Source organism: Salvelinus sp. IW2-2015, unplaced genomic scaffold (assembly GCF_002910315.2).
Source record: "Salvelinus sp. IW2-2015 unplaced genomic scaffold, ASM291031v2 Un_scaffold1774, whole genome shotgun sequence".
NCBI classification, from domain to species: Eukaryota; Metazoa; Chordata; class Actinopteri; order Salmoniformes; family Salmonidae; genus Salvelinus; species Salvelinus sp. IW2-2015.
The window spans coordinates 143907-158308 of record NW_019943150.1 but is presented as its reverse complement, the minus strand read 5'-3'; the positions used below and the strand labels follow the sequence as shown (position 1 = coordinate 158308).

General features: G+C 47.5%; 1 protein-coding gene across 1 annotated transcript in view; it reads left to right on the top strand.

Annotated features, from left to right (window-relative positions):
• Window positions 1-2757: 2757 nt before the first annotated feature.
• The window catches only part of LOC112071930 (mitoguardin 1), a 47923-nt gene continuing 36278 nt past the window's right edge, over window positions 2758-14402 (top strand). Inside the window, 9 exon segments of the mRNA XM_024139344.1 lie at window positions 2758-2888; window positions 4892-5059; window positions 5894-6074; window positions 6270-6391; window positions 6549-6675; window positions 7334-7348; window positions 7351-7429; window positions 8185-8224; window positions 9388-9511. Of these exon segments, the coding sequence (XP_023995112.1) occupies window positions 4955-5059; window positions 5894-6074; window positions 6270-6391; window positions 6549-6675; window positions 7334-7348; window positions 7351-7429; window positions 8185-8224; window positions 9388-9511 (793 nt within the window). The 5' untranslated portion in view covers window positions 2758-2888; window positions 4892-4954.

The following is a 14402-nucleotide window of genomic DNA, read 5'->3' as shown; positions in this document are numbered from 1 at the left end:
ATCTATCCTTGACATTACTTCAAACTGTAAGCCTTCGAAATGTAACAGTTTATAGAGAAACCGTTCATTCGTAACGCACAACTTCCAGGTTGTGGATCCGCCTTCTTCTTCTTTGGAGTTTAACGGCGGTTGGCACCCAATATGTTGCATTACCGCCACCAACTGGACTATAATATAAATCCATTATACTTTGTGATACAAAATAAAATATAAAATAAATAATAACAATAATTTGACCCTATCTGCTCCTGCACTATGCCAACGGCCTGGGAGGACGGGTCACTGAAGTCAAATCTCGGATGCCCAAATACAGATGCCACCACAACATCTATTTTCTCTGATTTACGTTCCATTTCTGCGTTACAGTTGATAACCATTGCTAAGAAGACAACCTTACTGAAGCATATATCACTCGTTGGCCTATCCCTCTGTGCTGCACAGATCTACTACTCACAGGGATCCTCTCAGGAACTCTCACCCTTGACCCATCATTCACTACTTTTTTCACTACCTCAGCATACGACACCTTCTGCACTACTCTGACTCTAGCCACCTCAACCTGCATCTTGCACCGGACACTTCCGATCCCCAGCAACATGGGCACTTCTACAGTCGACACACACAACTTTATCCACAGAAACKACACAATCCTCTATCCCATGTCCTCCTGCCCTCTTCCCACATCTTGGAATCTCCCTCCTACAAACTGCTGCAACATGACCATAAACGTGGCACCTGAAACACCACAGTGGATTCGGCACAAAAGCTCTTACAGGATAACTGATATRTCCTAACATGACCTTGTTGATAAAGACTCAAAACTCAAAAGGACTGACAGTGACTCCTCTTTTTCACCACACTCACCCCCGGGGTCTGCCTCGCACCAAAACGGCGAGCGTCACAAACACCAGGAATCTTCAACTTCAATTGCTCCACCTCCACACTTAACGTTACCCCAGAAATCACTACTTTCAATGGTTCCCTGTTCCTAAGAGCAAAGCAAGAAACAGATCTTGACCGACGTTGCGTGACACGGAGCCCCCACTCGCCCTGGTTAGAAGAAACACAAACAAATATCACAAGTCCACTACAGGTTACCTAGGTTACCTTCACTGATTCAACTGCACCCAACTCCTTTCCCACCCACCCTAAAACCACAAAATGGATCCGCCTAATGGCAAGGAGTGGATCCGCCTTCTGACACAACGGCCATCTTGTGGTTGTGTGGGAACGGGTGTTGCTGCGTCACCTGACGACTAAGAGTGGGATAACAAAATTCAGATTCTGCACAATGGCCAGTCCAAGCGCTGACCAGTAAACAAATTGAAATAGATTTTGACTTAGATTTTTATATAGTTTATAACCACGTTTCCGTCTATAGTTTTTATGCGAGTATCATACCATGTAACAAAAATGATGACAGCTGTGATGGAAACAGAAAGTTTGGGTAAAATGTTATAAATGCTGACCGATCATTTGTTTGTTCAACATGGTGGGATCTATTTCGTGCCATGTCGGTAAAATAGAAAGAAATGGCGGTGGAAACGCCTTTATGTGCAAATATTGATATAATAACCATCATATCGAAGTAAACTTGGAGTCACGCGATGATATGTTGTGTGGTCCTACCACGGCGTCTAGGGGAATCATGCTGTTTATTTGGGCTACAGATTAAATCAGTTATGATGAACTTCACAGGGTGGGGAAAATGCATGGTGACCTTCATTCTCTTTTCCAGTAAATAACAAGGGTCATTATGAAGGTAAAATAGTGACTTAAGTGTACAAGTGACATGACGATCGATGCTTGACTGCCAGCTGTTAATCTCATCATGTAGACTAGCCTACGCATACCATATCTGCCAGCTGTTGGCTAGAGCAGGGTTTGCCAAATTCTGTCCTGTGCCCCCCCCTGGTTGCACGTTTTGGTTTTTGCCCTACACAGCTGATTCAGAAAACCAACTCATCATCAAATGTTGATTATTTGAATTAGCTGTGTACAGCTAGGGAAAATACAAAACGTGCACCCAGGGCCACAGGACTGTGTTTTGGGGGGCCCCAGGACAGTGTTTGTAGAAGCCACAGGACCGTGTTTGGGGGGGCCCCAGCACCGTGTTGGTGGAGGCCACAGGACCGTGTTTTGGGGGGGCCCCACCGAAAAAGTAGATTTTGTGTGCACTACAACATCACACACTGCTTTTTATCTGCAACATGTCAGTTTCGGTGGAAACACACCACTGGTACGAAAATTAGCATATTTTCTTTCTTAAACTTTGAACGTTATTAACCTCCCTTTACATAGGCCTACATAAGTGGCCCTATATATTACCTGTCAAACTCATTCCATGGAAGGCCGAGTGTCTGCAGGTTTTCGCTCTTCCTTTGTACTTGACTGATGAATTAAGGTCACTGACTAGTAAGGAACTCCCCTCACCTGGTTGTCTAGGTCCCCTTACCTGGTTGTCTAGGTCCCCTCACCTGGTTGTCTAGGTCCTCTCACCTGGTTGTCTAGGTCCTCTCACCTGGTTGTCTAGGTCCTCTCACCTGGTTGTCTAGGTCCTCTCACCTGGTTGTCTAGGTCTTAATTGAAAGGTAAAAAACCAGCAGACACTGGGCCCTCCATGGAATTCGTTTGACAATCCTACTATAAATAGATTTAAGACCTCGAAATAGTTTGACTGTGTAGGAACATGTCCAAGCTTTGCGCTGGGCTTTTATTTTGAAAGCAACCCCCCCCCCCACACACACACACCGGAAAACCGACCTTCTGAATCATGACATTGCTCATTGGAGATATGCTGATGGTTTCCTCACGGTACAGACTGCTCGCACGTGCAAGAGGCAGCGGTAGGAGGCCGGTGTTGGGAAAATCACACTGAAGCCTTGAAGGTACACTTCACTCTATACATGTAGGCTTTAACTGACAATGTGTTTGTTGTACGTTAGTCTTCAGTGTCTGCATATTTGCATTAGCTAAAGTCAGCTAGCTAGTTATTTAGTTAGCTTATTGAGCTAGCTAGTAGCAATGCATTGTATGTGCGACTGCGTCTCTGTCTGGTGGATGCTGTTCTCAGACCTCCTCAGGGAGAGCCGKTCCGTGTATTTGGTCTAGGCTATTCCAGAGTTAGCACACCTGATTTCACTTGGCAACTTGTATTTGTCACATGCGTTGAATACAACCGGTACCGTGAAATGCTTACTTATAAGCCCTTAACCAACAATGCAGTTTTAATTAGAATTTAGAAAATATTTACTAAATGTAAAAAAATAAACACAATAAAATAACGATGAATCTTTATACAGGAGGTGCCGAGTCAATGTGCGGGGGTACAGGTTAGACGAGGTMATTTGTACATGTAGGTAGGGGTAAAGTGACTATGCATAGATAAATAGCAGAAGTGTAAAAACAATGGTTGGAGGGGTGATTCTCAATGTAAATAGTCCAGGTGGCCATTTTGATGAATTGTTTAGCGGTGTTATGGCTTGGAGCATTTTTGACCTAGACTTGGTGCTCCGGTACCGTTTGCCGTGCAGTAGCAGAGAGAACAGTCTGACTTGGGGGACTGGAGTCTTTGACAGTTTTGTCAGGTAGYTTGGCCCCAGTGACGTACTGGGCTGTACTCTCTACCCTCTGTAGCGCCTTAGTCTGCTGCCGAGCAGTCGCCATACCAGGCGGGGATGCAACCGGTCAGGATGCTCTCGATGGTGCAGCTGTAGAACTTTGAGGATCTGGGGATTCGTGCAATATCTTTTCAGCCTCTTGAGGGGGGGAAAGCGTTGTCGTGCTGTCTAAATGACTTTATTGGTGTGTTTGGACCATGATAGTTTGCTGGTGATGTGGACACCAAGGAACTTAAAACTCTCAACCTGCTCCACTTTAGCCCCGTCGATGAGAATGGGGGCGTGCTCGGTCCTCCTTTTCCTGTAGTCCACAATCATCTCCTTTGTCTTGATCACTTTGAGGGAGAGGTTGTTGTCCTGGTACCACACAGCCAGGTCTCTGACCTCCTCCCTATAGGCTGTCTCGTTGTTGTCGGTGATCAGGCCTACCACTGTTGTGTCGTCAGCAAACTTAAAGATGGTGTTGGAGTCGTGCCTGGCCGTGCAGTCATGAGTGAACAGGGAGTACAGGAGGGGACTGAGCACGCACCCCTGAGGTGGCACCTGGGTTGAGGATCAGCGTGGCAGATGTGTTGATGCCTATCCTTAGGGGCGGGTGTGTTGATTCACAGGAGGGGAGGGTGTGTTGATTCACAGGAGGGGCGGGTGTGTTGATTCACAGGAGGGGCGGGTGTGTTGATTCACAGGAGGGGCGGGTGTGTTGATTCACAGGAGGGACAGGATAATAATGCAGCATGTTATCCCTGGATACTTAACATGTTGACACTAAATTGTTTCCACTCTAGCCTTTTTTTCTAGTGGTTATGTTCATTGTCAACATTACCAGAGAGGAGAGTTGAACCATAATGGTTAGGCGACCTAAAAGTCAAGTAAATGTAAAAAAAGAATATATATATATATATATATATTTTAAACTTTAACTAGGCAAGTCCGTTAAGAGCAAATTCTTATTTTACAATGACTGCCAAACCCTCCCCTAACCCGGACGATGCCGGGCCAATTGTGCGCTGCCCTAGGCGACTCTCGATCACGGCCGGTTGTGATACAGCCCGGGAGCGAACCCGGGTCTGTAGTAACACCCAGTGCCTTAGACTGCTGCGCCACTCGGGAGGCCATTTTGTTAATGAATTCCTGTATTCAGAAAGAGTTGTTCCTGCCCGGAAATCTCCAAAGATTTATTACGTCAGTGTAACCCATAACCCATTGTAGCCTGACTGTCAGTGTGTGTGAGACCAACCTTAAGTCTTATGTCCTCTCCTCCACGCCTTAAGAAGAAGGAAGAGGATAGGACAGTGTTCCCTGCAGCAGGGTGATGGACAGTTAAGACCGCTACGATGACAGACAACGCCTTCACTGGCCCCTCCACCAAGCTGTCCTTCCATCTGGCAGCCATCCGCGTGGTCAACCTGCCCCATACCCTCTATAACTCCCTCTCACAGGTAAGGCTCTACCGTTGATATGAACTACCAACTCAGTGGCCTGGTGTTTAGTGTCTGCCCTGAATCTGTTGGTTCAATCCCTTGTCGAGTCCAACCAAGGACTCTAAAAATGAGACCCGTTGCCTCTCTGCTTGGCAATCTGCATTAAGGAGATGGATTGKGGAAGGCCATATGATATACAAGCGTTCTGTCCAGGGGCTGGATTTCAACCTCAAGCTGCCTCACACTACAGAAACAGGCTCCTGCCCGTTTCCTATGTGCCATTCTGGCTCGGGACTACTTATTGCCAATCTGGTCAATGTGTTATGTGGCTGGGTGCTGTCCTCGTCCTATGGACCATGGAATGAATACAAATGTAGTGATGCTGCAGTCAGAACCTGTCACTGACTGATGGTTCTCCCTGTCTGTCTTTGAACTGGTCCTTGAAAAGGGAAGTGGACGTTGTGGTTGCACGAAGGTGTCCAGCATGCTTCCCAGCCCAAAGAGTTTGCGCATATATTATGACTTTTTAGTTTTGGACTTTGGTGAGGGTTTTTTCAACTGTTCGGACACACAAGCCAAAGTCCAAAGTCACTGCCTCTTCGGCAACAGTAGGAATTCTTCGTCTGTCATTTAAAAAAAAAATACTGCACTAAACATCTTAGTTAGATGTAATATTGCGATATTAAGGATTTTTGGGGGGGGGTTATTCAGACCATTTTTGAGATGCCCTAGCCAGTATACACATCCTCAAAAATGGTTTTGGTTTTGCAGTAGTCCCTCCCTGTTTATTCCGTTCTATGCCTAATGAATGACTCATTTTACACATTTTTAACCGTCTCTCTCTCCCCGCAGGTGAGCGTCAGTACAGGCACTAAGAAAGTAGTCGCTGCTACAGCCTTCGGCGCTGTGTCTCTCCTCTTCCTCGCCCGTCACTTCCAGAGGAGGAAAGGCAGGAAGAAGGGAGCCCAGTCACCCCAGTGGGAGCAGACGGGGACCTTTCAGTTCCCGGGCCTGGTAGTCCACCAGGAGAAAGGTGCCTCCCTTCCACCTGACCCAGAGTGGGAAGATGGCTAGTGACAGTTTGATTTGATTCTCCTTGGGATCCAGCTAGTTGCCTGGAGTGAAGAGACCGTTTCCTCTGATCAAAGTCATTTAAATATTGACAGGACTATTTTTTTWAAATTAAATAATTCTAATGAAACCTGACTGTCTGTGTGTGTGTGTATAGATGCCTGCAGTTGCCAGAACCTCAGCCTGTCTCTCAACTGTAAGAATGTCTACGCCTGTGGCCTTCTTCCCAACGGAGGACCTTACAGCAAGCTGTCCGTGTCACTACAGAGTCTGGCCTCGGTAGGACCACGCACGTGATCCATAGTTGGAACTTTCTACTGTTTACCAGAAGTGGTCAATATTGACCACATCAGTCAATTCAATAGGAGTTCCCAGCTGATATGGTTGATGAAAGATTACACGTTGTATTGCTGAAAGTGTTCTTCTATTTCACCAGGTAAAGAGTATCAACTCATCCTGTACCTGCGCTAACAGCTCAGCCTGCTGGGACAGACCTGGAGATGAAGACATCTCTAATGTAGTCAACATCCCTGTTACCACGCCTCAAATACTCTACCTCAGGGGTGAGGGGACACACTGGTCTTGGGGCGTTGCTGTGTGTTATAATTAGGCAATAAGCTCCTAGTGGGTGGGGCATATTTAAGCAGTCAGGTCCTAGGGGGTGGGGCATATGTAAGCAGTCAGGTTCTAGGGGGTGGGGCATATGTAAGCAGTCAGGTCCTAGGGGGTGGGGCATATTTAAGAGTAGGTTGCTAGGGGGTGGGGCATATTAAGCAGTCAGGTCCAGGGGGTGGGGCATATTTAAGCAGTCAGGTCCTAGGGGGTGGGGCATATTAAGCAGTCAGGTCCTAGGGGGTGGGGCATATTGCAGGCAGTCAGCGTCTAGGGGTGGGGCATATGTAAGGCAGTCAGGTCCTAGGGGGTGGGGCATATGTATTAAGCAGTCAGGTCCTAGGGGTGGGGCATATTTATTAAGCAGTCAGGTCCTAGGGGGGGGCATTTTATTAAGCAGTCAGGTCCTAGGGGTGGGGCATTTTTATTAAGCAGTCAGGTCCTAGGGGTGGGGCATATTTATTAAGCAGTCAGTCCTAGGGCGGGTGGGGCATATTTATTAAGCGTCAGGTCTAGGGGTGGGGCATTTTATAAGCAGTCAGGTCCTAGGGGTAGGGTATTTAATTAGCAGTCAGGACTCCTGGTTTGTAATGTGTGTGTCCTCCTCAGGTATGGAGCTGTTTGAGGGGCTCTGAGGCGGTGGGAGCAGGCCTTAACCTTTAGTGGCAGACCAGGGAGGAGGAGCCGGGACTGTTCCTCTTTTACGCTGGAGCTGGAGACTCTACAGCTGAGGAGAGTATAGGAGGTGAATACGCTGGAGACTACAGCTGAGGAGAGTCTAGAGGTGAATACACTGGAGACTACAGCTGAGGAGGAGTCTAGAGGTGAATACACTGGAGACTCTACAGCTGAGGAGAGTCTAGAGGTAAATACGCTGGAGACTCTACGCTGAGGAGAGTCTAGAGGTGAATACACTGGAGACTCTAAGCTGAGGAGAGTATAGAGGTGAATACACTGGAGACTACAGCTGAGGAGAGTCTAGAGGTGAATACACTGGAGACTACAGCTGAGAGAGTCTAGAGGTGAATACAACTGGAGACTCTACAGCTGAGGAGAGTCAAGAGGTGAATACACTGGAGATCTACAGCTGAGGAGAGTCTAGAGGTGAATACACTGGAGACTACAGCTGAAGAGAGTCTAGAGGTGAATACACTGGAGACTCTACAGCTGAGGAGAGTCTAGAGGTGAATACACTGGAGACTCTACAGCTGAGGAGAGTCTAGAGGTGAATACACTGGAGACTACAGCTGAGGAGAGTATAGAGGTGAATACACTGGAGACTACAGCTGAGGAAGAATATAGAGTGAATACACTGGAGACTACAGCTGAGGAGAGTATAGAGGTGAATACACTGGAGACTACAGCTGAGGAGAGTTAGAGGTGAATACACTGGAGACTCTACAGCTGAGGAGAGTATAGAGGTGAATACACTGGAGACTACAGCTGAGGAGAATATAGAGGTGATACACTGGAGACTCTACAGCTGAGGAGAGTATAGAGGTGAATACACTGGAGACTACAGCTGAGGAGAAATATAGAGGTGATTACACTGGAGACTACTAAGTAGCTGAGGAGAGTATAGAGGTGAATACACTGGAGACTACACCTGAGGAGAGTATAGAGGTGAATACACTGGAGACTACTAGCTGAGGAGAGTATAGAGGTGAATACACTGGAGATCTACAGCTGAGGAGAGTATAGAGGTGAATACACTGGAGACTCTACAGCTGAGAGAGTATAGAGGTGAATACCTGGAGACTACAGCTGCGGAGAGTATAGAGGTGAATACACTGGAGACTAAGCTGAGGAGAGTATAGAGGTGAATACACTGGAGACTTACAGCTGAGGAGAGTATGAGAGGTGAATACACTGGAGACTTACAGCTGAGGAGAGTATAGAGGTGAACCACTGGAGACTCACAGCTGAGGAGAGTATAGAGGTGAATACACTGGAGACTCTAAGCTGAGGGAGTTCTAGAGGTGAATACACTGGAGATCTACAGCTGAGGAGATATAGAGGTGAATACACTGGAGACTACAGCTGAGGAGATATAGAGGTGAATACATCTGGAGACTCTAACAGCTGAGGAGAGTATAGAGGTGAATACACTGGAGACTACAGCTGAGGAGAATATAGAGGTGAATACACTGGAGACTACAGCTGAGGAGAGTATAGAGGTGAATACACTGGAGACTCTACAGCTGAGGAGAGTATAGAGGTGAATACACTGGAGACTACAGCTGAGGAGAGTATAGAGGTGAATACACTGGAGACTACAGCTGAGGAGAGTGACAGCACACAGTACATATCTATGGGAGTGCAGAATGTACTGTTTTACCATTTTTTTTAAATTAACTAGGCAAGTCAGTTAATAACAAATTCTTATTTACAATGACTGCCTACACCGGCCTAACCCGGACGACGCTGGGCCAATTGTGTGCCGCCCAATGGGACTCCCAATCACGGCCGTATGTGATCCAGCCTGGATGTGTGTGTGTGGGAGTGCGGTATGTGCTGTGCGGTATGTGCTGTGCGGTATGTGCTGTGCGGTATGTGCTGTGCGGTATGTGCTGGGCGGTATGTGCTGGGCGGTATGTGCTGGGCGGTATGTGCTGTGCGCATAAAGGTGTGTTCTTGTAACGTCTTTGTGTCTTCCTGGTCAGGACCTGATCAGTGTGGAGTTTGTCCACAAGCTGGAGCTTCTCCTCCAGAGCGCGTACAGACTACAGGAGGAGTTTGAAGGAGCTCTGGGCGTGTCTGAACCTTCCTCACACAGCGGCAGCCACGGTGAGAACACACACAGCCAGACACACACGGACATGCTCACACGTTCACACACACACACACACACACACAGACTCACAAACGCACTCGAACAGGGACACGCACACAGCCGGACACGGACAGCCAGGGAAATGAACACGTTGTCACACACACAATTAACCGTACTTACACACAACCGTATTTACACACAAAGGATATTTTCTGTGACGTGACATGGAGTCTATTAGTTCTGCCATGAACACTCTGCAGTTCAGTACGCTGCTTCCACATTCTACTGATGTGAAATCTTCATCAAACCGTGCTAGTCATGTCTCCACATGGCCCCACTGGACAATTTACCCATACTGGACGGTAGACCCTACAGGCTAATTTTAGACACTACTGGACGGTAGACCCTACAGGCTAATTTTAGACACTACTGGACGGTAGACCCTACAGGCTAATCTAAGACACTACTGGACGGTAGACCACGCTTAGACTCTACAGCTAATTTTAGAACACTACTGGACGGTAGACCTACAGGCTAATTTTAGACAACTACTGGACGGCTAGACCCTACAGGCTAATCTAAGAACTACTGACGGTAGACTCTACAGCGCCTAATCTAAGAAACACTTACTGGACGGTAGACTCTACAGGCCTAATCTAAGACACTACTGGACGGTAGACCTACAGGCTAATCTTAGACACTACTGACGGTAGACCCTACAGGCTAATCTTAACACTACTGCACGCTAGACCCTACAGGCCTAATCTTAGACACCTAACTGCGACGGTAGACCTCTACAGGCCAATCTAAGAGCACTACTGACGGTCTAGACCCTACAGGCTAATCTTAGCGCCTGACGGACGGTAGACCCTAACAGGCTATCTAAGACACAACAATTACTCACGGTAGACTCTACAGCGCTTAATCTTAGACACTACGGGACGGTAGACCCTACAGGCTGAATCTAAAGACACTACTGGACGTAGACCCTACAGCTAATCTCCCAAACACTACGGACAGTAGACCCTACAGCTCAATCAAGACCACTACTGGACGGTAGACCCTAACAGCTTAATCTTAGACACTACTGGACGGTAGACCCTACAGGCTAATCTAAGGACACTACTGGGACGGTAGACCCTACAGGTAATTCTAAGACACTGATCTGCCGACGGAGACCCTACAGGCCTAATCTTAGACACTACTGACGTATACCCTACAGCTAATTTTAACACTACTGGGACGGTAACCCTACAGCTAATCTAAGACACTACTGGACGGTAGACTCCTACAGGCTAATCTAAGACACTACTGACCGGTAGACTCTACAGGCTAATCTTAAGACACTACTGGACGCGTAGACTCTACAGCAATCTAAGAACTACTGCGACGGTAGACTCTACAGCTAATCGAAGACACTACTGACGTAGTTTTTTTTTTTGTTTTTTTTTTTTTTTTTTTTTTGTTGTTTTATTTTTTTTTTTTTTTTTTTTTTTTTTTTTTTTTTTTTTTTTTTTTTTTTTTTCGACTGACAGCTAATCTAGACCACTACTGGACGGCTAGACCCTGACAGCTAATCGTAGACACTACTGGACGGTAACCGCTACAGCTAATCTAAGACACTACTGGACGCTGGAGAACCCGACAGCCGAATCTAAAAGACTACTGGACGGTAGACCCTACAGCTAATCTTAGACACACGGACGGTAGACCCTACAGGCTAAATCTTAACACTACTCGACGGTAGACCCTACAGGCTAATCGTAGACACTACTGGTACGAGTTGAAAAGACATGATGCCATCTGTCTCCGTAAGATACATTAACAAGTAATCTCCAGTTTAAACCGTAACAATGCGGCCACCATGCTTTAGGTGAACTGCTGGAGGCTGGGGAAATTACCACCTCTCAAATTTCATAGATGGCGTTAGCAGTCGGACGTGTGTTTTGTCTGTCCCGTTGCTAAATAATCGTTTTCCTCGTTTTTCCGTTATACTTTAATCTCACTTTCCATCTAGGAACATGAATATAACATTCCTACATTTCCGCCTCACCCAATGTGGTAAACGGACCTGCCCCTATTTTTTATACTTAAACCGTAACCCCAATCAGAAGCTAGCCAGATAACTAGCCTAGTAGTCGTTAGCCACTGCACTCGTGTTTCACCCTTAACTCGGAACCGCAGCCAAACTCACTCGGCCAATACCTGCCAGTCTGCAAGCGCGATAATCAACCCAGAGCATATAGGACTGCTTTTTCTCTACACATCACCGGATTCCTCACGCAAGCTCTGCGACATATTACACGATCAGCACAGCTAGCTAGGGATAGCTGCCAACCGATGGCTACTACTGGCTAACACCTCGTCCCGAAGCAAGCACCAGTTGAGCCTTGAGCTAGCCTCGAGCTACGCCCCATCTGCCCGGCTAGCCGAAGAGTCTACCAGCGAATCTTGCCCTACAAATACCTCTTTTGCCAATTGGACTGGACCATTTTTTGCCGACACAGAGCCCTGCAATCCATACAACTGCCGTCTAAATCAGCTACCAAGCTAATTTAGCACATTTTTTTGCCGCCTGCCCTAGAGCTTTTACCTTCTATGCACAGACACCAGCCCTGTTATAGCCTGGCATATACTCACCAAATGTACCAGCCATCGGACTGTCTCTCGAACAACAACGCCGATTCCTGCCGTAATCCCTGCAGCCACTACTTCTGATCCTCACAGCTAGCTTGCCACTAGCGCCAGCTAGCGCCACTGCCCACGAACTAAGCACCAGTTAAGCCAAACACAATTCACAATTCACAACCTCTCTTCGCCATTGCCATCCGGCTTGGATTCTGTCGACACCGCACCACGTCTGAGCAGACCCCTCCTCTGAGCAGATCACCCCCCGGGCCCTACTAACTTTTAAACGCCGCGTGCTAGCTATGGAGGCCTCCACTGCTCCATCTACGCGGCCCCCTCGACACTATATCACTCGGCTACATAGCTATGCCTGCTTGCACTGTCCATTAATTCACGGTACTCCATTCGTTTATTTGCTGCTTTATCTGTCGCTCTGATGCTTTAACTCAGGATCTGTGTGTAGTTAATCCACCCGCTCTGCCGAGTCGTCGCCATTTTCTACCTGTTTCTGGTTAGACAGCACCCTGCTTATTTGCTGCTGTTTCTTACCGTGTTTTTAGCTAGCTCTCCCCAATCAAGACCTGCCAATCACTTTATGCTTATTATGCTCTCTCAAAATATCAATATGCCTTGCATACTGTTTTCACGCTAGTATCAATTATCATTGTTTTGTTTGCCCAATGACCCGTAGTTCCACTACCCGTACCTCTTACCTCCTTGTCCCACCCCCCACACAGCGGTGACCTCACCCATTAGGACCAGCCCATGTCCAGAGATACAACCCTCTTATCATCACCCAGTGCCTGGGCTTGCCTCCGCTGCTACCCCCCCCACCATACCCCTGTCTGCCACATATGCCAGAATCATTCTACCAGCCCATAAATCGCTCCTTTTTTCTTGTCCCAACGCTCTAGGCCGACCAGTTTGATAGCCTTTAGCCGCCACCCTCATTCCTACTACTCCTTGTTCTCGGGTATTGTGGAGTAAACCAGCCTGCAGTCCCCAGTCACCCTCATCTTGTGACTTCGTGATCGAAAAAAGCCTTGGCCTCATGCATGTCAACATCAGAAGCCTCCTCCCTAAGTTTGCCTTACTCACCGCTTTAGCACACTCTGAAACCAACCCTGATGTCCTTGCCTGTCCGAATCCTGCTGAGGAAGGCCCAACAAAAATTCTGGATTTCTATACCCAACTATAACACTTCCGTCAAGATAGAACTCCAAAGGGGGAGGCAGTTGCAATCTACTGCAGAGATAGCCTCCAAAGTTCTGCTCATACTTTTCCAGGTCTATGCCCCAACACTTCGAACTTCTAATTTAAAAATTAATCTCTCCAGAAATAAGTCTCTCACTGTTGCGCCTGCTACCGACCCCCCCTCAGCTCCCACTGTGCCCTGCGACACCATCTGCCTAATGATCCCACTCCCCATCTAGCTTCAGAGTTTGTTCTTTAGGTGACCTAAACTGGGATATGCTTAACACCCCGGCAGTCCTACAATCCAAGCTGGATCCCTCAATCTCACACAAATCATCAAGGTAAACCCACCAGGTACAACCCTAAATCCGTAAACATGGGCACCCAATAGACATTACCTGAACCAACCTCCCTCCAAATACACCTCTGCTGTCTCAATCAAATCTCAGCGATCACGCCTCATTGCCTGTATCTCACGGGTCCCGGTCCAAACGACCACCCCTCATCACCTGTCAAACGCTCCCTAAAAACGTCTGCGAGCAGCCTTCAATCGACGGCCCGGTACCCGGAAGAATTAGACCTCATCCCGTCAGTGAGATGCCTGCGTCATTCTTAAAAAGTTACCTGCCTCCACCATATTAACAAGCATGTCCTGTTAAAAAATGCAGAACCAAGAAAGAATACAGCCCTTGGTTCACTCCAGACTACCTTGGACGCTCGACAGTTCAACAAAAACATCCTGTGGGCCGAACTGCCAATATGCATCAAAACGAGCCCCGCGAATGCAATCTGTCAGGAGTCCAGAACCATTACCGCAGTCATCACGAAAGCAAAGCAGCTTTTTCAACCCAGAAATTTGCATCCTTAGCTCTAACTCCAATAAAGTTCCTGGATACTGTAAAGTTCATCGGAGAACAAGACTACCTCCTCCAGCGCCCACTGCCATCGGACTCAGTAACACGGCACCCACGATAAACTCGTGATAGATTGATAGACCTCAAGCAAGCATATTCTTTTCACAATGGCCTGCCATGCCCTTCCCCTGGCAGACCCAACCTTGCCAACAGCCCGCCCCCCGCCTGC